The sequence below is a fragment of the Penicillium longicatenatum genome, assembly GCF_028827895.1.
Source record: "Penicillium longicatenatum strain IBT 33135 chromosome Unknown contig_7_segment0_segment0, whole genome shotgun sequence".
NCBI lineage: Eukaryota > Fungi > Ascomycota > Eurotiomycetes > Eurotiales > Aspergillaceae > Penicillium > Penicillium longicatenatum.
In genome coordinates this window covers 3,014,397-3,039,813 of record NW_026643124.1, presented here as the reverse complement: position 1 = coordinate 3,039,813, position 25,417 = coordinate 3,014,397, and the positions used below count along the sequence as shown (strand labels likewise).

The window sequence follows — 25,417 nt, the reverse complement described above, 5'->3', positions numbered from 1 at the left end:
CGTTGAGAAAAAGCAACGGATGACGCAACAGGAGGCAGCATCACACCACGAAATTTGGAAAGCAAGATGGATATAAGAGATAATTTGACTTCCCACCTTATCAGAACAACTTTCAGGCCGAATTAAATTATGGGGTAAGAGAGAAAGGGCAGTGACTAAAAAAACCAAGTTTCTTGTCTGGACTCGGGCTTATCGCTACAATCGGCGGGCTAAACCGTTTACGGGGTCCCCACCTTTGATAGTAAATTGATAGGAATCCATGTAGCCAGTGAGAATCACGTTAGATCATACATTAGTGTATTAGTGCAATTATACATCTCCATTTTATTTGCCAAGTAAGAACGCTTAAAATCCCCCGATCGGCACTTTTGGTAGTCTAGACGGCGCTTTCTTCTTCTCATCTCCCAATGGCTTGCAGCTTACCCTGGTCTGTGCAGCGATCGAGCGTTTTAGTTATGCTTTAGTTCAATGTCCTGCGTGCTTTCTTTGCCATATTACGCAAATATTCGTGTCATGGTTTTTTAAAGAGCATTCCAATTGGGCCTCTCCCTTATTCTATGGGATGTTCGTGCTTTTGGCCCCCGCTACCGGGCCATGAAGCATGATCAGCCCTAGGGTACTTGGGTACTTTGTTACCCGAACCCGAACCCGAATAGCTCGGACCAACGTGTTCTACAGCTTAAGTTTTACTGGGTTTGACTACATATTTGAAAAATTAGTCTACGGGTCTCATGACCGATTGCAATAATGCAATATAGACTGTTAACTGGACGGGGGTATCTCAAAAGTACACAAAACTCCCACGTAGCACGCAATGCCTCAAATCAACTCAATCGCTCCAAGAAACCTTGTGCAATTAGTCGCTCAACATCTCCCTGTCGAACATAAAGCTGACTATTCTTAGTCAAGTTGATCACACTGCATCAATTAGCATTTTTTTCACGACAGAAAAAGAGAGAAAGAAAAATCTCACCCATATTCCGTCTGGATCTCCCCCGCATCTTTCAACACTCGTACATCAATAAATAAATCCTTGGGCGGCTCCAACGATCCCGTCAAATCAATATCCGTCCATTGCCCTTTATACGCAGCTAACATGTCTCCATATTGACGAAAGTACTCCTCTTCCTCGGGACTTAGCGAGCTATGTCCACCCACACCCGAAGGAAGTCCCCGGTCCTCGGAGCCCTCACTAGGCTGCTGCTGCTCTAATGCATCAACGCCTGTCCAGCACAGCTCCTCGAGTTTCTCGGTGCGCACGCGGTGGTACGCGAGAAGGCAACGTTTATTGCGTCGCATGCATAGGTGGTCGACTAGGAGGGTACAGGCGGTCGCTGGGTCAGCGGAGGGATTGAATGAGCCCTCAAATGGGTTGAGGAGGCGGGTTGTGTCGCGCTCTAGATCGCGCACTTCGCGGGTCACGGCGCGGACGATTTCGGTTTGGTAAGGCGGGAGATGGGCGAGAGATTGCGTGCGTTTTGCATGTTGGACCTGGTGGTGGTTAATTGGGGATTCCCAAATCATGTAGGTTTTGATTAAGTGAGTTTTAGTGTAGCACGTACCAATTTGTTGCCTAATTCCCCGTACATCGTGGCGACATGATCTGGGTCGGGTTGGCAGTGGCCGACGCGCTCTTGAGGATCCATTGCGCGCCAAGACAATTAGTCAGGGTGGGGGGATCGGCACTAGGCAAGTATGGAGAGTGGAATCTTCGAGGGTCTGAAGGCCAAACAATAGTTGATAATAACTTGCATGGATGACTTACTACGGAAGGATTGACGGCTCTGGCTTGTGATATGAAGTTTCTCCTTTGTTGGAGTAAGAAGTAAGAGCTGGACGGTGTAAAGGCTTAACCAGTGTGACCTGAAGAACAACCCAACAAGAAGAGTACGTGCATTTATAAATAATTAGTCAACCTGGGATTTCATCATGAAATTCAAAAAAGCGGATCCTCTTAGTACTGCATTGAAGCCCTCATCCGATTATAATTCGCCTGCGTGATCGGCTCATACTTGGCCGACTCCTTCTCACCCCTGCAGGATGGGATACATTCTATCACCGAGTCAGAATCCGGGGACAGAAAATATGGAATTGAGAACCGTCTCCTTGTCATTCTCTCTTGTCCTTCAAATCGATCCTCCAAGGGCGGCAGTGTAACTCGATGGCTAGTCGATCTCAAATGATCTACATCTATTAGTATACAGCCTAGCAGGATAGACCGGACGACACACGAACCATTACTCCATCTCTGCAAGAGGTCGCCTATGTTCATCACAATGGCATTCTTGACGGGCGTTGCAGGAACAAAGGTGCCCGAGCGATGCACGTCTTCCACCTCCAGGCCACCGCAGTCGTCCTGGAAGAGCAGGGTGATCGAGCTCCAGTCCGTATGCGCTGGGCAGCGAGCAGCACGATTATTCTCTAGAGCTGAGGCTGGAACGGGCGGGTAGTGGAGCAGACGGAGCTGGTTGTTGAGGCCTGAGTGCTTGTTGAGCAGGTGGTCCTCGTCGAGATCGAGGCCGATAGCTAGAGCTTGCAAGATTTCTCCACCCATGCGAAAGCATTCCTTATAGAATTGTGCCATGAAGGAGCGGAATCCTGGAAGGCTTTCTTCAGGTATCCATTGGTTTGGCTGTTCGGGATTGTTCTCGCTGCCGATGTCGTAGCTTTCCTGGTATTGGTTAGAGACCGAGCTCAAAGTAAACCCAGTCGATTCAAGTGCAAGGAAAATAGATCGAAGTATCAAATATAGCAACTCTGTGGTGAACAGACTCGCTTACCTTGATATCGGGAACCTCCCGTAGCTCCCTCGCCCGCTCCTGATCGTCGTCTGCACTCGCTGCCTCCAGCCCTGACACTTTCTCTAGCCCTGGCCAAGAATAACCCCGATGAACTGCCCACCCCTCTGGATGAGGGGCTTTCAGCTTCTCATCTTGAGGTAGATCAAAGAAGAGCTGGGACCAGTGGAAGGCCTCGTTCAGAAGAGACTCCGGCAGGGAATGGTTGATGATATAGACAAACCCCACCTTCTGGCAAGCGTCAACTATGTCCCGAGCGATAAGCAGACGACTAGGGCCGTCGGACTCCCACCGGGCAAAATCCACGATCGGAATAGTGTTATTTGGGTCCATGGCTGTGGTCATTGCAGTAAGTTGAGATCACAATTGTCTACGAAGTTCAGTGCAGGTGAGACCACGGGTGAACGCAGCTGCATCCAATAGGAAGGTTTCCAAGAATCCGACCGAAGTCATTGTTATAGATTTGAATAAAGTCAGACAATTTTACTTTCATTTTCGAACCTGCAGTGAAGGATTTGAAATAGAAGCTGCAATACTTGGCGTCAAGCTTGGGCACACTTTCGGGCGAATTGGTTGCTGTGGCAGGGATCCCGGTGGAGAGATGGGCGCACTCCACTACATCATTCCCTCTTCATCCTGAACCCTGATCTGAAATTCTTCACTGCACAATTTTAAGGAGTTAAATCCCATTCTCCGTGAGTCTTAACCAATTCCAATTTTGAAGGTCTTCGTGTTCGTTGTGCGTCAATAATGCTAATCTTACTCCTTTGAGTAGTTTGTTGACACCCCGACCCTCGATAACGCTACTTCGAGATTTGAGAAATTGAGAGCATCGGACAAGTCCTAAACACAATACTAATCCTCTCAAGCCTCCGTTTAATCGATCGCATTGGAAAAACAGATACCGCCGATACACTTGCCGCTAAGGTTATAAGAATGCGAGCATCCTGGTGGATCGGGATCTGGGCGACATTCCTCCCCACGGCCGTCCTATCGATAGACACAGCACCCTTTATTTCGCCCGAAGACGTCGAGACCAGCAAGCGAGCCTACGAGATCCTCCAGATCCTAAAGCGCAACGATAACTGTCCTAGCGGATACAATGCCTGCACGAACGAAGGCAACTCCAACGCCTGCTGCAAAGAGGGAACAACTTGCACCAAAGACTCCGCAGACAACATCGCTTGCTGCCCGACCGGTGCAAGCTGCACAGGCAGTCTGACTGCCACTGCGACCGCGACTGGCACCACAGAAACCGGGAGCAGCTTTGTATTCCCTCAAGGAGCGACCGCGACAACTACGGAGTCCGGCTCGGAGACCACATCTACAGTCTCAGGCGCATATCCGTTCGTCTACGTGCCGACTAGCTTCGCGAACGCGCAGACGTGCTCTTCTTACTACTCGCAGTGTCAGTCGGAGTATACGGGCTGCACGCAGGCTCTCATGGGCCGCTACGGAGTGACGGTGGGTGGATCCGGTGGGGGTGTGACGGTGGAGGCGGTCACCGCAACGTCGCAGGCCACGTCTATCTGCTCAAGTTTGAGCGCTAAGGCTTGCCATGGATTGAGTCTTGGTTATTGCGCTTCGGTGGAGACAGCCACAGCGACGGATGCCAGTGGGAACGGGGCTTTGCCGGGCCGGACCTCCAGTCTTAATGATTTGGCATTAGGGTTAGTTGTTGGGGTTGCGGGCATGTTCGTTTGATGTGATTTGATGCGATGTGATATGATTTTGGATGCATTTTTTCTAGGGGAACTGAGGTTCTTCTCTATGTTTTTGTATATCTTGTGATGATTATGTTTTTATGAACCCCGAGCGCTTGGGGATGTCCATAGCTAGAAAATCGATGAGATGACATGCACAGTTGCAATTCCAGCCGACGCGGGATTATGGGGCTTCGGGGCGATTGGGCCGTTTCGTGTTGGGCTGTCCATTGGTCGCACCGATAGTTGCATAGTTGCGGTCTATTGTTATTGCAGTTGATTCCCAACAGCATCAGTATGATCGGATCATTGTCTAATATAAGCTATATCTTAAGTATGTTTGGCTGCATGTCACCTGTATTTGCACTGTCGAATTGACTCTACAACTGCATTGAGTTGACAGCTTGAAGATCAGGGATCCGACCGCATGGTTGATCGCTGCCACGCGGGGTTGGGATGAGACGGGGATTACTGCATATGCAATTTAAATTGGCCTGTCAGAATACAGGATTCAGAGACAATGTACAAGAAAAGTGTCGGGAAGAGTTTCTTTTTTTTAATATAATTTGAAACCCAGCCTCCCAGATTAAAAAGAAAAGTGCGGTAAAGACGTGGTTATTGGGCGGTTTCCAAGCTTTAAATCGGGTGGTTGGGTATACGGAGGCTGGGAAGTACACAGCAACCACCACTTTTCTCTTTTCCATTTCTCTTTGTTTCCTAAACACTTCTGCATTCCTTCTCCCGCTTGGAATCTTTCGCGAATCTTCATTTTGTTCCCCCAAGGGTGGTCTACCGTTGTAGATCGGCCAGGGTATACAAAGTCGGGTACTAGTTTCGAGTCATCGCAGCCTGCATAACGACAAACAAACAACTCGTCCCAACAATTCAAATCTGCAGCGTTCTCAAGATATTCCAGACGCAAAGTCACCCATTCTTCGCCATGCGATCCTCCACCATGACCCCCGCGCTCTCCAGCCTATTGCTCCTACTGAATTTTGTCCCAACCGTCATCGCAACCCCTCTAGCAACAGCCCTACCACTGGACGCTTTGCAGATTTTGGAAGGGAATGCCCTTGAAAAGCGATGCGAGAATCCCTGTGGCTCTGGTGATTGGCTATGTTGTGGTTCCGGCGCAACCTGTTATACAAACAGTGCCGATCAAGCAGCATGCAGTACAGCGGGCAGTGGATGGGAGTACTACACTACAACTTATGTGGTCACAGAAGTCGATCGCTCCACCGTCGTCTCCGTCTGGAGCTCCCAGGTCACAGCTACCGCAACAGCAGCCACGGCCACTGCAACATGCGACGCCGGTCTAGCCCAGACAACATGCGGAACCAATTGCTGTAGTGCGGACGAAGAATGTGTGGACGGCGAGTGTGTCCTTGAAAGCTCCTCCGCAGCAGTTACCGGTGACGCTACACCTGCAGCACGAGGAACGAGTAGTGGTTGGTCTACTGCGACGGCCACAGCGGCCGCTACCACGACAGAGGGATTCATTGCGCCGGTCAGCACAGATGGATCTGATTTGATCGGAGCTAAAGCAACCAGTAATGGAGGTGGCCTGAGTGGCGGAGCAATTGCGGGTATTGTTATCGGTACGATTGCCGGTGTGATTCTGCTCTTCCTGCTCTGTGCCTGCTTCTGCTTCAAGGAAGCTCTGTACGGTCTACTCGCTGCGCTAGGTTGTGGCAAACGTCGCAAGAAGCAGGAAACCATCATCGACGAACGCTACTCGCACCACTCGCATGGTAGTCGCCCACGTCCACAGGGTGGCCGAACATGGTTTGGAACTAAGCCTGCGGCGAGCGAAGTCAGTGAGAAGAAGTCTTCTTGGAGTGGCTGGGGCACGGTTGCCGTTATCCTAGGAGCTCTTGCGCTCTGCTTGGGATTGAAGCGACACAGGGATCGGGAACATGATGATGACAGAACTGAGAGCAGTTATCCAAGCTCATATTCCTACTATTACTCGGACTACACCAGAAGTGAGTCTTTCCCCGCCAATGGCTTATCCTTCGTATACTAATGATTACCCCACAGGTAGCGACAGCTCTGGAGGACGAACTCGAGACACACGACGATCTCGCAGATCACGCACACGATCGCGACGCTAAAGGACGTGACAATCCTTTTCTCTGACTGATTTGATTTTTTGAGCTACTGATGCATTTTCGGCGCCGTTGATCTACGATTCATGTACCATAATGACCTACCCTATGATTTTTTGCCTTGGCCTGGATGTGATGATATTATGCTTTTTTTCATGTCGATATGAGAATTTTCCCTTATGACGGCTCTATTTTGAGATGTTTTTTTTTTTTTGGCAGGTACAATTGGGGATGCACATATGAGCTATTGGAGATGCCGAAAATATGATAAATGAGAATCGTTATAATTGGTGACTGATTCTAAGTAAATTGACAAGCGATATCAGCCTGCATGAATACTACTGTACATTTTAGCTTTGGTTTGAGGTCAGCTCTAGAGTTAATGGTTCCAAGGGACCAAGCAAGAAGCCGTGATTGGGGCTCGTCTTGCAGGTACAAGGTGCTTTGTTCGTAATGATAGCCCCGGCAATATGCTCCACGCACCAATTCTGCAGTCGGTCCCGAGGCATATGAAATGCATTGATTAAGTTAGAGCTCCAAGAGTATTACCGAGCCATTCATTCTAAGAAAAATAGACAGAGGCTAAGGGGTGGTTTAAAAAGTTGAATATCCGTGTGACAAGGGCACACAAACTAAGGAATCCGCGGTGGAACTCATTTCACTCCCCGCCTTCCGACCTTCTCTTTCTCCCTCGTCAGGCAGACTTCCGCCCCGGTTCTTGGTTCTTTCCACCCCCAACACCAATTCATCAATGACTCTCAACCTGAGTCCATACTGCTGACCTTCTCTTTTCTAACTCCTACACTTGTCTCCGAAAATCCCTGTCTACCCGGTTTTCACCCCAGTCGCTTAAACAAGGAACCCTTCGGAGGATTACGAATTCCCCGAAACGTCTCATCATCGCTCGCCATGCTACAAGCGCAGAGCCAACACGTCTTCTCCCACCAGCATCAGTACCCACAGGCTGATCCCGCGTGGCTGCAGCACCAACAGCAGCAGCAGCAGCAACATCACCAGGCACAGCCGCACCAGCAACACCAGCAGCAGCACGCCTCCTTGGTCGCTCAGCAGCATGCCCAGGTTCAGGCTGCTGCCGCTGCGGCACAGCAACAACATTATGGTCGCCTGGCTATGAGCGGCAACGGCGCTGTCAATCCCGGTCAGAATGCTGGAGGACTCGGCAACATGGGCGGAGAGGGTCTGGCCAATGCGATCTCCGGCATGGACGGTACTATCAGCGATGAGAATCGCAAGGTCTTCATTTGGGTTGCAGAGCTCCTGGACCCAGCCCGCAGGGAGGCGGCGCTCATGGAACTGAGCAAGAAGAGGGAGCAGGTCCCTGAGCTGGCCCTCGTGATCTGGCATTCGTTCGGTATGATATTATCGCTATTGTGGGGGCGCTTCCGACCGGAACTAACTGTCGGCAACTTGCAGGTGTCATGACTGCCCTTCTCCAGGAAATCATCTCGGTCTATCCCCTCCTGAACCCTTCGCAGTTGACGGCCGCTGCATCAAATCGAGTCTGCAATGCGCTGGCGCTCTTGCAGTGTGTCGCATCCCACAATGAGACGCGCACTCTTTTCTTGAACGGTAAGCCATAGCCATACCGACCAACTCCCCCGCCTTGCTAACTGTTCATGTGTGTCGCATAGCCCACATCCCTCTCTTTCTTTACCCCTTCCTCAACACCACCTCCAAATCTCGCCCATTCGAGTACCTCCGCCTCACGTCGCTCGGTGTCATCGGCGCCCTGGTGAAGAATGACTCATCGGATGTTATCAACTTCCTGCTTACTACTGAGATCATTCCTCTCTGCCTTCGTATCATGGAGACCGGATCCGAGCTGAGCAAGACCGTCGCCATCTTCATCGTTCAGAAAATTCTGCTTGATGACATTGGCTTGGCATACATTTGTGCGACCTACGAGCGCTTCTACGCTGTTGGCACTGTCCTCAGCAATATGGTCGGCCAGTTGGTTGATCAGCAAACAGTGCGACTGCTCAAGCATGTCGTGCGCTGCTTCCTTCGGTAAGTACCATTCACTGCACATATACCGAGTGTAGAAACTCATATGAGACTCAGATTGAGCGACAACAGTCGCGCCCGCGAGGCATTGCGACAATGTCTACCAGAACCTCTCCGGGACGCCACCTTCTCCTCCGTCCTCCGAGACGACGCAGCCACCAAGCGCTGCCTGGCTCAGCTCCTGATCAACCTTTCAGACAACGTGTCTGACGGAGCTTCGGCGGCCATGTAACATACAAAAACGCATTTCTTTCATCGCGGGACGTTTTTTTCTTACAACCTTACGTTATGCATGGGACAGGTTTCTGGCGAGTATCGGTGACAAGGCGCAAAAGTTATGGGTAAAGCGCAATATTAACCAACTATCACCATGATGGGCCTTGGTGGTAGTGTGTTTCTATTTTGGCTGCTTTTCTCTTTCATTCTGTCTGTTTTTTATCGCAGCATTTCATCTTGGGACAGTTCCGGGATTCGGTGATTTTCGTGTCGATGGGAGGGGACTCATGTATTCCTATGTCCTTTTTTTCTCTTTTTGTTCTCTGCCATTTTCTTTCATTCTGCTTGCATCTTTGCTCTCCCATTTCTGTCTTCCCCTTATATTAGTTTTTCGTGGCGCTCACAATCGGGTGGCGTGGGTTTCTGGTTGGCGCTGTCGTTTATGTGCATTATTACCCTCAATCCCTCTCCATTTTCGCTATGAGATAGACCCCTTCGAGCCAGAGATACCACGACCCAGTCGTCGGTTTGTTTTCGTTTTTTTCCGCTCTGCTGGCTTATCTCTGTACATGTTCTCAAAAAGAATGTACTTTTTGATCTGACTATTCTAGTAGACTGGGATGCGTTAATGTATATTGTCTAATCTGTGCTATGAAATAAGCTACGTGATTTTCAAGGTACCCGACATTGAAACCATAGATTACAGTGATCTATAAAGTGCCTAGCTAGTTTTAGCACAGTGCTGTTATGAAGACTAGGTACCATTGCCCAGTGGATAAAGTCTAGGGTGGGTCGATCGATTTATATGTATCCACGGCCCCGAGAGCCATCTTTTTAATCCCACAAGTAATATTCCACTTGGGATCTCAAGGTCTCCAAACATTTTACCTTGACCTCACAGAGCGCCTCACACCCTGATACCTAGTCAATTCAATGTTTAATGCAAGAACAATTGTCGAACGTTGAAATTCTGGTTCTTTTCTGGGAGATGAACCAAACGCGACACTCACGTGATCTACCCGTCCCGACGCGCCATTCACTGAGATCATCTCGCCTCTTGGACACGAAGAGAGTGAAAAAAAGACGACATCTCCGTTTATCCTCACTATCCTGCCAAACAAATCCTACTTCTTTACCAATCTGACACAATCACGTACCTGTGTGACTGTGGCTACATCCCGACTCCTTGACCTACCCCTCGAAGCAACCTCCCCTACCAACACCCCGGCCTTGACCGGCGTCCCGCCGCCATGGGATCGCGAAAGCGCAGCCGCTCCGATGCGATTGCTGCTCCTGTGCAGCAGCCCACAGAAGAACCGGGTTTGCTCCAGCAAATTCGCAACAGCTGGGAATTCGCCAGTCTCATGCAATACATTGCCATTTTTGGCAAAATTATGAAGATTGATGAGGATTTCGAGATCGAGGTAAGTAGACGTGCGGAATCTGCTTATTGCCCTGTGCGCGCCTCTTAATTGGTGGCGCATGGAAGAAATTCATACCTCTGCGTGTTTGGCGCGCTTTTTTGATTGTTGGGCGGGGTGGCTGACACTTTATCCTTTTTTTTCTGTCTGATCTAGGATCTTGAAGATGAGTGCCTCAAACCCGAGCATTCGCATAAGCTGTTGGAGATTGGTCTGTGTCTGTTGAAATGGGTCTCATCGCATCGGGGTCTTACGTATGTCAAGATGAAACGCCCTTCGAGGCTACGCCTGGGATGAAGTGGTGAGAGCTAACAATTTGAGGCAGGAACGACACCTTTGATGAATATACACGTCGACAGTACAACGCAAAGTGTCCGCACATCCCTAATCCCTTCGGTTACGATGAGGAACCTCTGAAGTTCCTCCACTTTGATGTGTTCACCAAGCTTCGCGTCCTCCACCAACTGTCTGTGTGGACTTTCTGGAATGCTGATCGCATTCGGGATAAGATGCCGGAGAAGAAAGAGAGTGAACAGCTTCAATGGGTGAGTCCGGCGCTTATTTGGTTACCAAGCCCTTGCTAACTTTCTATAAGCGCATAGAAGAATTCGGATTTGACCGCGAAGGTCGCTCCTACTATGTCCTGGATGATAACCGTCTTTATCGCCGCACCGATCCTCCCATCCCCGCGCAACAGCGCCCCAAGAAGAAGCCTAAGAGTCGCTCTTCGCGGACCTCCCGAACCTCGAGACGTGTGTCCGCTCTTGCCGCGGAAGAAGAATCCGATAATGAAAGCAAGGGGGAAACTACCAACGGCACCTCATCTGGAGACCAATACAAGTGGGAGTGCATTGCTGTTACCTTGCCAGAATACCAAGAATTCCTTGAAACTATTCGAAAAAGCAAGGATGCGGATGAGAAGTATCTCCGCGATCAAATTGAGGAGCACGTCATGCCCCTACTCGAGAAGACTGAGGAGGCACAACAGCGCAAGCGCATGAAGCGGGAGAAGGAGCTGCTCAACATGCAGCTACTTGCTGGAGCTAAGCGATCCAGCCGACTTCAACAAAAGGACGAACGCGAGCGTGCCGAGAGAGAAGCCATTGAGGCTGCCCGGAAGCACGAGGCTGATCTGGCCGAGGCTCGTCGGGAGCAGGCCAGACAAAACCAGCTCGAGCAAGACCGACAGTCGCGTATGATGACCCGTGAGCAGCGGACTAAGGATCGCGAGCAGAAGCGCCTTTTACATGAAGCAGAGCTTGAGCGAATCGCCGCAGAGCAAGAGAAGTTGGAGCGCGGCGAAGGCAGAGTCTCTGCGCGGAACCTGAAAGCTGAATTGGAGAAGTCTCAGAAGAATCTGACAGAATTGTCGCAAGACGATGAGTGGGTCTTCGACTGCTCTGGCTGTGGTGCCTATGGCGAGAACCTCGACGATGGCAGCCACAGCGTTGCTTGCGAGAAATGCAATGTCTGGCAACACAGCAAATGCCTTGGAATTGCACAGCAAGATGCGGAGAAGGAAGACTTTCACTTCGTCTGCGGTGATTGTAAGCGAAAGGCGGAAGAGGCCAGTAGGCCTAAAATTCCCCCTCTTAAGTTCCGCGTTAGCTCTTCTGCGTCACCTCAATCCACTCCTCCGTCGAGCAAGAAACGAAAGGTGGAGGACGAAGATCTTATCCCATCGTCGCCTGTGAAGCAGACCCATGCTGCCTTGTCTAGCCTGCAAATTGGCCCTCAGGCGCCTACAAACTCCGCTCAACCTTCTCTTCCCCCTCTCACCTCCCAAGGCCAGTTCTACGTTCCTCCATCCCCCGAACGTCGCCTCCACCCCACAAATCAAACCCCTTTGCCTTCTTCAAGCCCTCCTCGGCCAACTTTCTCTCCGCCAAAGAATGGCCCTATTCACCCTTCTATGGTTGCACCCGGCCAGCATGTGTTCAAACCAATGCAGCCAGGTCCTCAGCTACCTCCCATTGGGGCTTTCCATACAGTGCGGCCTTCCTCCTCCCACTCTGGGCGTACTCCGACCCAAAACCAGCCGGCTATGTCGCCTACCCAGGGCAACCACGAGGTTGGCCCCCTCGCTGGATTCCCGCCCGTAGCGCACGCGAATGGAACCGGCAATTGGTCTTCATATGAAAGCTACACGACTCCCCGCCCTCAATCTGGACATGGAATCCCACCCTCTATGTCTAGCCACTATCCCTCCTTCTCTGCCCGTGGGACCCCAAATGGCAACCACTCCTCTCCTCCGCACAGCTCTCACGGAATTGGCATGTCGGGGATTAGTCCAACGAAGCAATCGCCTCGCCCCGTAACTTCGGGTAGCGGTATGGCAGGTGCTCCGGTCCTACCTCCGATCCGCCGGCTGGAGCCCAGCCCAAAACTCATGGGTCGTAGCTCGCCGGATGCTCCAATTCCCCCGCCAGTGAAATGCATGACACCAGAGCAAGAAGAGCGTCGAGCCCGTGAGAATGCTTCACTCTTTCACCCGGGTCCCGGCCACAGCACTCTCATGTCTTCACCCTCCATGAACCGTATTCCTCCTCTTGGACCTGCAGCCACACAGCCAGAGCCTATGTCATCGCCTCAGCGAGGCGGTGATGCTTCGCGGCAGTGATATTATGAATAACGTCAAATTTGTTCTGTGATTGAGCGATCCATCACATATTTGGTGGGTTTGACTCTTCAGGATGAATAAATTGTCACAATGCTCTCTATTCTTTCTTGTATCCATCGACGTTCTTTCGATCAGATCAAGCCATCAAAAAATCTCGCCGTTGAATTAAACATTATGGAACTTTTGGCAATATCCACTCTAATTTTCCACGGGCTCTTGGATTTGACGTGTGGATCTATCCGCTCTGAGATGAGGAGCGAATGGTGATAATCCGGAGTCATTACCCCCAAGCCAACCTCAATAGTCCAGAAAGTGGATAAGGTCTGTGTGCTCGATCGATCTTACGATCACCAACTTGTTGGACAGTAGTCCAATCTCAAGTTGGTAGATTGATTGATGGATGTGATGTGATCGATTGATTTGCGTTTGACATGGGGTTAGTAGCCCTGATGTCTAAAACTTGTCTTTTTTTGTTATTTTGTCCAAGGTGTCTGGAGCCCCTACGAGCTTTGATACCATGTAGGCACCAGTGTTTTCTGTTCCTGTTCTGTTACCATTTCCTTCATATGTGCATTAAGATGGTTGGGGATTGGGCGTTTTCAGAGGGCGTGGAGGCCGGAGTTCACGATTGATTTATCTCCTTGGCCTGGGCTAGGAGTGTATTGTAATAGAGAACTCATATTGAGATCATGCACAATCACTGTTATTAGATGTCTGTACTAGGTAGAATAGTATTTCTAGAAGATGTCTAGCAACATTTGAAGCAACACAGGGCTCACATGTAGTAGTATCACTATAGCGTTGTAAATCATGCTTGGTAATAATATCTGATAATTACAAAAAAACCAATTTCAACAAGATCATTGTAACATGCAACATAGATGACCCCTCCGTCCCCCCCTTCCCCTGAGCGTGATTGCGAGCACAGTAAGACCTGGATAGCTGCCGCTGCAGGCTGCAGCGACCGTCAAACCTAGCCAGTTGTATCCACGTAAAATCCAACAGCGGCTCCTAGCAGATTGCGCAGTCACGTAAACCCCTCTACGGTTTAATGTCATATGCTGATTTTTCGATAGCGCAAAAGAATGGGGAAAAAAAAAGATTAAAAAAAAGGCAAGCTAGTAAAGTACGAGGCTATACATAATTGACCCACCTGGGCACACATTATGTACGTGGGTACTAACGGCGCGCGTATTACCTAGTATAGCAGTATACGCAATGCAGGCTAACGATGCAAAGTGTTGGGCATCTAGGAGTTTTGTTCGATCTAGAGGACCCTAGATCCAATCACGTGGATAATGCAGTCCATACGCGGGCCAGGAAAAAGAAAAAAAAAGGCTCAAGGACCAAGATCGATTTACGCTAAAAGGGCGGGTCCACTTTCGTACAAGCGATGACACTAGCTAGACGCGCGCGATCTGCGGGGCCCGTGTGATTCGTCCCCCCACCCCCTAATCCTCACCCCCTCTATGGAAAATTTGGCATAGAGAGAATTTTGGCGAGATGTGCTTAAACACGTATTTGATCACCTCCGCCGGGGAGGATTGGTAATCAATACTCTACAAGTCTCCATCCCTGAACCTTACTTCTCGCGACAATCTAGATCATGTATGACACCTATACCATTGAATCCTGAATCATGATCCGCAGAGCCGTTCATTTTCTTTCGAAGATGAGAAGATCCTCAAAGCCGCAGAAGACATCATTAACTTCGAGTCATGGACTTTGTAGAAGCTCTTGAACCGTACAATATCCATGTAGATCCTTGAAAAGCCATCTTTCCTCTACTTCGGGTACTTTTGTCCGCATACGTCCGCCTCCATCTTCGTATAGGTACGAAGCTCAAGGATGCAGATCCTCGAAGAATCACAGTGATCGTGACGAGGCTATCAAGCTAGTAAAGTAGTTCGTTCTTAGTCCAGCTGTTGCCTCTCCCGCACCAATAATGTGACACTAGTAAACGAAAAAAAAAAATAAAAATAAAATAAAAAATAGGTCCCGGTGCTCAACCCCCAAACAGTAGTAAGCCCTTACACTAACGAGGATCGATCCGCTATGGAGTAGCCTCTCGGCTGTTCCGGTGAAAAACCCCGTATATCATGGTCCCCTTTCCCTGGTGCGCTTGTTCATCTTGGTAAAGAGGGTTCCGGGGAAGGCATTCCGCGGTTCCTGTAGTGGGGAGTCGCACAATTTACAGCGTACTTTCATTTCTTCGAATAGGGAGTGCCGTGATTGGGTGCGGCTTACCCATCACATTTCCTGAAAATGAGTGAGGCGAACTGGTGTGGTACAGTAGGCCCCGTGCGGTCCGCGCGGAGCGTCAAGCCCGGCGTTCGGGATTGCCGCTCCGTTTAGTCGGAGAAAGCCTTAGCAGTCAAGGCCATAAAGTTCGAGTTAAAGTCAAAACTAGGTGCCAAAGTGTATTTGCTATTCTAGAACTGATCGCCTGATAGATAGGAGTTGAACTGTGGGAGGAATTCTTTCATTCGCGGGCGGATGAACTATCGACGAGAAGCGTAAGAGTCTAATGGATACGAGTAAACCTACTCTACATTCAGTTAGCGTTGCGCATCCTGAAATTCAAGAATGACTGGCGGAGAAATGGTCTTCCATTTCCTGTACCTATCGCTTCAGATCCTTACTACACAGCAGGTACACTATACTAGGACAACGTGATCTATTCTCCGCGAAAAACGAAACGTGCCCCTTTTTACAGTCATTTTTATGATGAGCTCGTGGAGTCCTTCCCGAGGTAAAAAAATATCCTCGACGGAGTACACCCGAATAACGGCACTAACCCTAGCACACTTGCATCAGAATCTGAGAAAGGAAGGAGCCTACTCTGGGAACGCCATGATCCATCACAGTAAAGTTTCTTCGACCGTTTAGACGATCAGGATAGCTCTGAGCACCGTGCACAGGATCCACTCATGCAGCTCATCTCCTTGCAAAAGTGGAACCGAAGTTAGCCCGTCCGCTCACAGGCATAGAATGGGTGGGGTGTGGGAAAGAACGGCGCGATTGTGTATGATGTGCACTTCCCGCCCGAACCAACAGGAACAGACTTTGAATTTAGACTTCTGGAGACGCGTAGTCTGAGTTGTTGTGATCTCATCACCGATTAGCCGATTACCCTTGCCCGAGTACCCGACTTATGTATAGCTATCCCAGCTATCCTTATGGGGCCTACCAAGGTACGCGCGTCTACGAAGAGCTATTTCTTGACTTATAATTTTTGCGGAGACTCATGCTAGTCTTTAAGCGACATACGTATTTTCTTTATTTTTTTTAGCGACCTGGTATGACCCAACGCAAGTGCATACTGGTCAAAATAGCTGTGGGGAAGTGTGGAATGGTGGATGGCGGCAAGTATTTGTCAACTCTTAGTGGGATAACGGGGCGGACTATCGTCCTCCCTGGCCACAACAGCACGGACAATTGCATTCATTTTTGTCAATCTCCTTTTCTTTATTCGCTAGAGAGAATGAATATTTTCTATATAGGATCTTATTGGGAGGATATCCCACCGGGAGCTTAAATTATGCATCGGAGTATGTGCCTTCAGGCTAAGATAGATACTTTCCCAACTCCACACTATCAATTCCATTTATTTTACAGAGCAAGAGGGAGAGTCTCACAATCTCGGACATGCCGCTCTCCTTTGAATCAACATGAAATTGGTAAACAGGCAAGAAAATTAATGGGGGCCCAAGGTTGTAACTAAGAAGTGGATCGGCCGTAATCTACTGTACCGCTCGGCTGAGTTCGGCCGATGGGGGCCACGGGAGAGCCTGATCTAAGACAGAACTAGCATAGGGCCATGAAACGGGATCTCTATCACAGCCAAACGTGTAGTAAGACGAGGACGAAATTTGGTTCTTGCCTCTCTTTTCCTCCCTTTTTTGAACCAATTTTCTTTTCTTCTCTTTCTCCATGATGTGGTAATCCTCATGGAGGTATAGTTCAGACTCTAAAACTGGCATGTTATGGTTTGAACGCTTCAACCTCAAAATCGATTGCCCCGGGTCCGATATGCAGAAATTGATGGAAGCGGTCGACAAAGCCGATTCGCCAACACATGACCATTTCCGTATGCGAGACTATTCTTTTAGTGAAAAAGAGCCACAATTGATAGGCAAAGACTGGGGTCTTGTGCCGCTATGACGAACACATTTAGCCCACCCCGGTCACTTCCCCTCTTTCTTAGGGCCAGATTCTGAAACCCGCATCCTAAATACCGCAGATTTGAGCAAGCCCGATGGTCCCCGTAAGGCCCGGACCTTGCGCCTGGCGTGCACCAGAAGGAGTGCTCCGTAGTACGGAGTACCCCCCTTGGACAACTTCCACTTACGGATAAGATCCGATGTGATCGGAAGATCTAGATCTCTTGTTTGATTATAGTGAGAGAAGGCAGATCACACGTGCTATCCCCTTTTCCTATCTGAGCCTGGCGGGACTTGGGTCATGAATACGAACGTTCAGAGTCAGGGGTGTCTGTGGGAGGGGCTGACACTCGGTACTTGAAAACGAAAAGATAACCGATGACTGAGATAATTTTGCCCCAAGGAAATCAAGAAACTGCTGTTAACTCGGTAATCTCGCCATGTGGATGTCATGGAGACGCAGTCATGACGCCCAGATGCATAAGCATGGATGTGTTGGGATCGTGATACTGGTCGCAGCAGTGGCGGTGTCCACAAACCACGTCGTTGCCCTGCACAAGAGAAGTGGACAGGAGACCATAGCTCACGATATGATGATCGACAGTCAGTGCCGGCTCGTCCACCTTGGCAAGGCAACAACAAGCGAATCTCGCTGTAAAAAAGTACGGCACAGGGCTACAACGGTTTTTCCTAGAGTGAAACAGGCAGAGTGGATCGAGATGCACCAGAAACCAGGCAATCAGATCACGCAGACAGAAGATACGCGCTAACGCTTTCCAGCTGCATTTTGCGATGCAATGTGGCAGGAAAACGGGAATATACCGAGACCAATGGGGAGGCTGTTCTGGTGTTGGGTGACAGCGCCAGTGTGATTACCCACCTGCGGCCAGATTGTTTTAGGTATGGAGGATGCTTTTTTGGTTTTTTGTTTTTTTTTTTTTTTTTGGTGTTTTCTGTGTTTCTGTTCTTCTGTTTGTTTTTCAATTTTCCAAAATCTTTATTTTTTATTTTTTTATCTCGCGATGTTGCGACTCGAGTCATGTCACATCGAAAGAATGGACGCCCCCGGACCTTTTCAGGATTGAGAGCCTTAAGCCTCTCTGGATACCGAGGTTGAAGCAGATCTGCAAGGGTTAAAAGCGATCCCCGAATGTATTTCTTTGTGATCGGGGAATCCTCGTGGCAGCCACCTGGAAGGTTTTCTGAGATTTCTCCTAAAGCAGTAAACGCCCACAGAAACTTGCCGGTTGTAATAGGCTGAGCAACCGGGTCGCCACAGGGCCATGGACCTCAAATCTCAAATCATCAACCCGACCAACTACCAAAAGTGAGCGATTGCCCGCTGATCGATGGCGAAAGTCAACCAGTGATCTACGTACGAGCACGGCAAGATCGTCCATCCCAGGCGTAATTTTCATTTCGCGCCGTTGGACTCCCTAGTGACGACCACTGTGCCCCGTCTAGCGCCATCCACGGAAATCAAAATCCACGGAAATCAAAATCCACGGAAACCAAAATCAGACACGGCAGGGGTTTATTGCCGACATGCCAGATGTGGAAAGGTATCAAGCGTTGGCTTGTTGGACTCCATACATCCAAATGTTATTTGTAGAATTTCGGCTACTCCCATAATCTGTCGATCTTCCACAAGGGCGTCAGTATGGATAAGAATAACTCTTGTGTTGAAGCTCATTGAAACAGGATATCTTTAGAAACTCACCGGATGTGGTAAAGAAAATATAGACGCGAATGTTTGAGAGTGAGACAGACAGACATCGGCGTTCGGACGCATCTGAGCCGGCTCAGAACAAAGGAAAAACGTGGGCGAAAGTTAATTAGTGAACCGCCTCTGATTCGAGCTGTGGTGGAGTCCCAGATTCCTTGTAGAAGGCCGAGAAGGCAAGATGACGAGCCAGGGCTATGCATGTTGTCATTCACTTGCAACCCATGGAGGAGAACAGACTGCAGGGCTTGACAGGTTGAAGGTGGTTCAGCGGGCCTGAGCGTCGGCTCCCTAGAAGCCACGTTTTGTCGTGTATCTATCGACTGGAGATAGTTGAGATTTGGAATTTCAATAGTCGAGTTGATCGACAAATTGGAACGGTGTCAAGGCAATTCGATCTACAACGTGCACTTCCATGTCTAATGATCCTGCAGGCAAAGAGCTTAGGTCCTCGTAGAATTAGAGGCACCCAGCACCTAGGTACTGGGAATGCCTCCCCCGTTCGCTTTGGCCATGCAGCACCCAAAAAATCTAAGTTCGGCCACATGGCGGACTGCGCCCCCACCCAGAATAGATCTGGTCGAATTTATTGGAATAGAAGATCTGACGCCCGACCAGGATCTCTCATAATGAGATCCATGCACTCATCGCCCAGAAAATACCGAGTGGAAACGTGGTCGAGGGGTTCCTGCGCAAGGTAGGATCGGGAAACTGCAGGGGATGCTCTCGAACTTCAGTTCGTATCAGCCGTGAAGATGTTCACCGCATTTCGAGGACGATACGGGGCGCAGTATCGTGGGCCATACCCTGGTCATTTGTTAGTATCAAAGAGAACAGTGTCGTCGAGCTAAGCTTGATCCGGCAGAGGGCGTTGGTGTTCCCTGCAAGCGCGGAGCCGCATAACTTCCGATGCTATAGTTCGGGGACACGGTGTTTTTGCCTCCGGGGTCACTATTCCTGACATGCATGTGTATTGAGGTGTGGTATGTTGTGGTTGTTGGATCCCGATATCAGCCAACATTGGTCCCCGAAGTCAATTGACGTATCGTCCTAGGGCGTGTCGATCCCATGCAGGCTGGAGTGGACCACACGTGATGGGCTGATTAGCGCGGGGAGAAAAGGCATGCCCAAGCAGCCACCAAGGGAGGGACGGAAAAAGAACCCTGGTTCAGATGGCGCGAGGAGATTGGTGAGAGTCATGAGCGCACATGGACCCCACAAAAGTTTGGGAACGGATATCCCGAAGCGGTAAGTGTGCCAGTAAACGAAAAGGTGAGTGGTCCAGTGTAGGCATCACGGAAATTCCAGCCAGACCAAGGTAAAGCCAATCACAATTCAGTGGCGTAGATAGATTCAAAAAAGGGGAGATGAGCATAACGAAGCATAGGGCTACTCTATCTTGAGCCGAGCAGGCCCCACATCAAGTGTCAGTACAAGCCCGTCGATCAGGAGGATCCCGGCCCCTCCGCCCGGAACCTAAGAACCACTACGCGAGATAGACGACGGATTAATTACGGTATTATTCTTTCCCCAGCCGAACCACTTTCTGATTCGCAGAGTGTGTAATTTGGAATTACTTCAGATCTACTAATTGCCGGTTCTCGATCCACGGTTGACTATGTGATAGACGCTGTCTGGAACTTCCAGTCCGCGATCTGAGTTTCCTTAAACTTTACTCAGTTCTTCCCCGGAGTTGATGGACGGACTTAAGTATATCGGAGATAGGTGGCTATCATGCGAAAATGGAGAGTGGACCTCCGTCGCCCAGGGAGTATGATCACTCACACGGTATTTGGGATGGAAATTTTGACCCCTAATACTTGTCTTGCAGGTACAAGTGGATACCTCTAGACGCTATAGCATGTAAATTTCGTTGACAAGCTCCGTTTTAACGGCTGAACGCCCCACTGCCAAATAGTTTAGAGGAGATTGATGCTAATCTTCCCGCCCTTTCTGGATTAGGAGCCTTGCATGTGGATGTACGATATGGCATATCGGACAAGCAATCATAAAAGACCGACGACACATTGGGAATGGATCTCTCTAGACAATATTCAGGAATCTAGTACCCTGGTAATCTCAGAACAGGCCATTACATCCCCGGATACTGAGTACTGGTTCCTAGACACGGCTCCACCAATCTAAATCCGTCCCACTTGGACATACAATCGGCTATTGAGCCCAACAATCGCTCCATTTTTAGCTGATGTTCTGTCGTCTCGCACATATGTTCATCCATATTTGGTACAAAGAGAGGATAACTATAGCACATCTGGGATACGACGCTGCGGAGCCCCCTCAAACTGAATACAAAAGAAACCAACCAAAGAACAAGCGAATCAAAATCGACATGGATTCCAAAAAGAGCAGGGCAGGCCAATGATAAATAAGACTGGGGAATACGTTGAACCAGATCCAGCCCCCCACGCCGCCATTGGTCGAATTTCCACCAAAAAGATTAAATCAAATGAATTAAATAAATTCGAATTCAATTCCAAAAAAGAAATGACATGGTTTTCAAAATAATATTCCCTGTCACGCTAAAACAAGAAAGAAAATAAAAATAATCCCAAAATGACCGACGTCTGGTCCATACTGTTGTTTTCCTAAGCTTCTTGAGTCAGTTTCAGCCTCTCAGGGAACTTTCCTCACTTGACATCTCCATCGCCCCTCTTCCTATTTATTCAAGGAACCTGCCCAGTGGAACTCATTCAAAGTGCACTCTATCCTTTCTTCCCCACCTTGACCCGATTGTTTGATGTGGTAAAGAATATCTCAGTGCTCTCGTTTGTCTTACCTGCGGTTTCTGCACTGTGTCGGATTACGAACTCTCAGTTCTCTGATGCAAGACTGCTTTCCACATAGTTGGGCAACATTGACGCAGGCTTCCTTCCTTCTTCTTCCGCTTCTTTTCTCTTTCTGGAAACGAAGCTCCCCAGGACTTCCTCTGCAGCTGTCTATCAAACTAGACAGCCGGTTCTAGAGAATCTCCTTCTATTCTTCTTTTCTTCCATTCTGGAACCTTGCCAAAGCAATACTCTGTCTTTGCCTGGCACTATGTCTATGCCTCCTACTCCCCCGAGCGAGCATGCTATTGAGAGAGATCTCCAGGAGACCTTTCCTCCTGCCCCCGGCCATAGAGAGTTTACGGAGTATCCAGATACTCAAGTCAACATGTTCCATGTCTCTCAGCACCCACCGATGTCAACTGTGGTAAGTGTCACAGATTCCCACTCTTATATCCTCCTGGACTGCAGATTCTGATATTCAGCAGATGTATGCACCACCGCCAGCTTACTGGCAATCCCTAATGCCAACTTCACATCCGGTAAGTGCTCATCTTCAACTCTACTTGACCGGGTCCATTCGGCTGATAAAGGAGTTTAGATGCTTTCTGACCAGGGGATCAGTACACCCCCCTTCCACAAATGATGAGAATCCCGGTAGGCTTTCTGCCTCTCCAAGCGCAGGCTGGTCCCCGTCCCCACAGCGCCGGGGCCAGGCCCCTCGAGCTAGGGCCACCCGGTCCTCTCCCCGTGAGCGGCGTCCCCGCGCCCGGAGGAATGTCTCTGCTCGCTCTAAGGTAGCCGAGGGAGGTGTACAAATTGGTGCACCCATGAGTGTCACAACCGCGCACATGCTGCACATTCCCATCCGTGACATGCACGCCTGGGCCCATCGGTCTGCTGAAGAGCGTATTGAGGAAGCCAGGAAAGAGAATAAGATCAAACGGCCAATGAACGCCTTCATGATGTATCGGTCTGCCTACGCAGAACGAGCAAAGGCGCTCATTAATCAAACAAACTATCAGGTTGTCAATCGAGAAATATCCTTCAGCTGGGCAGCAGAGGCAGAGGAGATTAAGAATCACTACCGGGACATGTCCAATATCGAAAAGGACAACCACCACCGCACATTTCCTGAGTACAGGTTCAAGCCCAATAGAGGACCAGCAGTCGCAGCGGTAGCAGAGCCAAGTTCTCCAACTCCTCCCGCTAGTGGCTCTTTCGGGGATCACCCTAGTCCTGCATGGAGTAATAGTGATCTTGATTATGCCGCTTCTTTCCACGACCGATCAAATGGTCTCGCATTTGATCCCCTTTACACCAGCCGCTCCAAAACACCAACAAACTATCAGGATCTGGCAGCCAATGACTACATGACTCCTGCCTGGAATGGCTACTATTCTACAGTCCAGCCTAGTGCCTTACATGGTGGGATGTCCCATGTTGAGGACGTACATTTCCCCCGCTCCACCCCACCCGCTCAGGAGATTCAATATGGCATATCCAATGGCCTGAATGGCCTTCCTGGTGGCTCTCACCATGATCTGCTTCAGCCTCAACGGGGCCAACCTTTTCCCGGTCGCATCGGATCAGACGGCAGTCTGAATCCCCAGATGCTCAGCTACGATACTGACTCTGGAGCTTCAGTAAGCCTTGCCCCAGCGTATCCTGCAGTTCCGAACCCCTATCCTGTCTGGGAGGAGGATTTCGCGGAGCAATTTTTGAGCAAGTCGGTTCCATCGGGTACATCGAGCCCGGCTCCATTCACTCATGTCATGTCGTCTTCTGTTCCGGTTAGCATGCAGCGAAACCCTTCCTGGGACCACAAACTTGAAGTCAATGAGACGGGTGAGTCATGGAATGTCGTGCATACCCCTTCGTCAAACTTTTAAATGCTATAATCATTTGCACGGAGATGTACGAGGCATGAAAAAACCAGGCGGGATTGTCTTTCGAAATGTAGCATGACGGGCTGATCCATACCTTAGCTCTTGGCTCCTGGCTGAGCTGAGCAAGCAAGGGGGCCACGCCGATGGGTTTTGTGGAACAAAATCCAGGAGGAAACCTTTTTCGGGGTTTGGCATTGGGGCGGTGGAGGCTCCTTTATTTCTTTTGTCTGATCAGGCTTTAATTATTTATTCCGCTTTATTTTGACTTGATTTGGTTTGGGCTATGTGATTTGAACCTCTGATTTTCTTTTGGAAGTAATCCCAAATGCCTGGGATTGGATAGATTGAAACTCGCCGGAGGATTTGGGATACATGTTTGGCGTATTTTGGCTTAAATCAGGAAATTCTCACGTTTAGATCCTCAAACAACAGTATTCATGATAATCTGCACGTATCTATGTAGCCTGACTTTTGAGAATTGTCAGTTTGAATGTTTCAAGACAAAACCGCGCTGTAAACTTTATGCAACTCGCCTTGAACCCTAAGTCCGGCCAAACGGCCTCACCGCCCAGCGTTTGCCCACCGCCTCCATCATCCAAGCGCAACTAATCTCCATCGTCGACAAGCCCATCTCCAGCACTGTCAGAGAGACAGGAATACCTACCGAGTTAATTCGATTGCTGCCTTGCAAGATTTCCCAGAACGCCTCCTACAAACAGGCAACCCGGCCTTCCTCCGCCACCAATCACCCCACTCGACCCCTCCCCCTCCAACGGACGCGAAGCTATACACAAGCCACCAACCCCGCAAATCACAATGTCTGTCCCTCCGGAAGCTCTGCAGAAGGTGAGAAGTTTTTTCCCGGCATACAAGCATCTGGAGTTTTCCGAACTACAAAATGTTTACAACCTGAGCACCCACTAACGAATGGACCACCCACAGCTCCTGCAAGAGATCGAAACCCGTGCCATCGCCTCCCAGCAGCAGATCAATGTCACCAAGGCCCAGATTACCGTTAAGCAACGCGAAATTCGCATGCAGCAGTTGACAACCAAGGAGTTGTCGGAATTGCCCTCAGAGACACGAGTGTACGAAGGTGTTGGAAAGATGTGAGTCTCTTCTCTTGCTTTCCTAGTCGCGGAAGCTAACTCTACTGCAACAGGTTTGTTAATGTCCCAATGAACACTATCAACAAGCGCCTCACACGCGAGGGCTCCGAGTCTTCAGCGGAGATCACCAACTTGGAGAAGAAGCTGCACTACCACGAGACAACATTGAAGAACAGCCGTGAGAACTTTGACCAGATTCTCAAGTCTGGAGGCCGGGCATGAGATATTCGAGGTGGTATAACATGATTTCATAAGAGGGCTTGGGACGGGTGCAAACTGGTTGGTATTCGATTTGAAGTCCCAGGGAGCAAACATTGGGCTTCCTGGGCATTGCCATCTAGTTGCCTCAGTACCTGCCATGTCGATATAAGTGCAAGATGGCGGTATTGGATACTCGAGAATCTCACATCGATGAGGCTAGATTTATGAAGAGAGGAAAGGGCGCCGGTCCCTTGGTGGGCATGAATGTGTTTGATTTACGGGAACTATATGTCCTGTTACCGGCCTTAGATACCCAGGAGCCTTTTGCGCCAACGATGATCTAGCAATAAGCCCTCGGATAAGGCTGCCAGTCTCGTTGCCGTTGACTGAACTCCATAAGAATAAAAGCTGATTACTGAATTTTATTTCTGTTAAGTTCAACTGTAATCTATTTGTTCTCGCCAGAACGGGTACCTACACAAATAATTTCATAGTCATGACCCTACAAGGGAGATCGTTCACTATGGAAAAGCATTGTGATCAAAAAGACTCGTACAAGGAGCTTGATTGGAGAAGATGTGTAATGATTTAGATGGAAAACAGGAAAGAAAGGGAGATAGTATGAGGGGAGGTGCAAGACGGGTAAGAAGTACTT

At 49.4% G+C, this 25,417-nt stretch overlaps 8 protein-coding genes across 8 annotated transcripts; 6 read left to right on the top strand and 2 right to left on the bottom strand.

The window, feature by feature from the left end:
* Positions 1-824: 824 nt before the first annotated feature.
* N7484_011394 (DNA replication protein PSF1) lies at positions 825-1,646 on the bottom strand (the record flags this gene model as incomplete). The annotated part of the gene is made up of 3 exons (XM_057121781.1): positions 825-918; positions 974-1,491; positions 1,563-1,646. The coding sequence occupies 3 exons, from the start codon at positions 1,644-1,646 to the stop codon at positions 825-827; spliced, it is 696 nt and encodes a 231-aa protein (XP_056967535.1).
* Positions 1,647-1,954: 308 nt separating this feature from the next.
* On the bottom strand, positions 1,955-3,143 carry N7484_011393 (isopenicillin N synthase family dioxygenase; the record flags this gene model as incomplete). Its single annotated transcript, XM_057121780.1, has 2 exons — positions 1,955-2,671; positions 2,781-3,143. The coding sequence occupies 2 exons, from the start codon at positions 3,141-3,143 to the stop codon at positions 1,955-1,957; spliced, it is 1,080 nt and encodes a 359-aa protein (XP_056967534.1).
* Positions 3,144-3,734: 591 nt separating this feature from the next.
* On the top strand, positions 3,735-4,502 carry N7484_011392 (uncharacterized protein; the record flags this gene model as incomplete). The annotated part of the gene is made up of 1 exon (XM_057121779.1): positions 3,735-4,502. The coding sequence occupies one exon, from the start codon at positions 3,735-3,737 to the stop codon at positions 4,500-4,502; it is 768 nt and encodes a 255-aa protein (XP_056967533.1).
* A 939-nt stretch (positions 4,503-5,441) lies between these two features.
* Positions 5,442-6,615, top strand: N7484_011391 (uncharacterized protein; the record flags this gene model as incomplete). Its single annotated transcript, XM_057121778.1, has 2 exons — positions 5,442-6,486; positions 6,542-6,615. 2 exons carry the CDS (start codon positions 5,442-5,444, stop codon positions 6,613-6,615), a joined length of 1,119 nt encoding a protein of 372 aa, XP_056967532.1.
* Positions 6,616-7,518: 903 nt separating this feature from the next.
* N7484_011390 (Rcd1-like cell differentiation family protein) lies at positions 7,519-8,866 on the top strand (the record flags this gene model as incomplete). The annotated part of the gene is made up of 4 exons (XM_057121777.1): positions 7,519-7,981; positions 8,044-8,199; positions 8,262-8,637; positions 8,692-8,866. 4 exons carry the CDS (start codon positions 7,519-7,521, stop codon positions 8,864-8,866), a joined length of 1,170 nt encoding a protein of 389 aa, XP_056967531.1.
* Positions 8,867-10,100: 1,234 nt separating this feature from the next.
* Positions 10,101-12,891, top strand: N7484_011389 (putative PHD finger domain protein; the record flags this gene model as incomplete). Its single annotated transcript, XM_057121776.1, has 4 exons — positions 10,101-10,274; positions 10,428-10,525; positions 10,597-10,816; positions 10,867-12,891. 4 exons carry the CDS (start codon positions 10,101-10,103, stop codon positions 12,889-12,891), a joined length of 2,517 nt encoding a protein of 838 aa, XP_056967530.1.
* Positions 12,892-21,834: 8,943 nt separating this feature from the next.
* On the top strand, positions 21,835-23,455 carry N7484_011388 (HMG-box domain-containing protein; the record flags this gene model as incomplete). Its single annotated transcript, XM_057121775.1, has 2 exons — positions 21,835-21,990; positions 22,268-23,455. The coding sequence occupies 2 exons, from the start codon at positions 21,835-21,837 to the stop codon at positions 23,453-23,455; spliced, it is 1,344 nt and encodes a 447-aa protein (XP_056967529.1).
* Positions 23,456-24,268: 813 nt separating this feature from the next.
* Positions 24,269-24,783, top strand: N7484_011387 (putative prefoldin subunit 1; the record flags this gene model as incomplete). The annotated part of the gene is made up of 3 exons (XM_057121774.1): positions 24,269-24,298; positions 24,395-24,561; positions 24,615-24,783. The coding sequence occupies 3 exons, from the start codon at positions 24,269-24,271 to the stop codon at positions 24,781-24,783; spliced, it is 366 nt and encodes a 121-aa protein (XP_056967528.1).
* Positions 24,784-25,417: the final 634 nt, after the last annotated feature.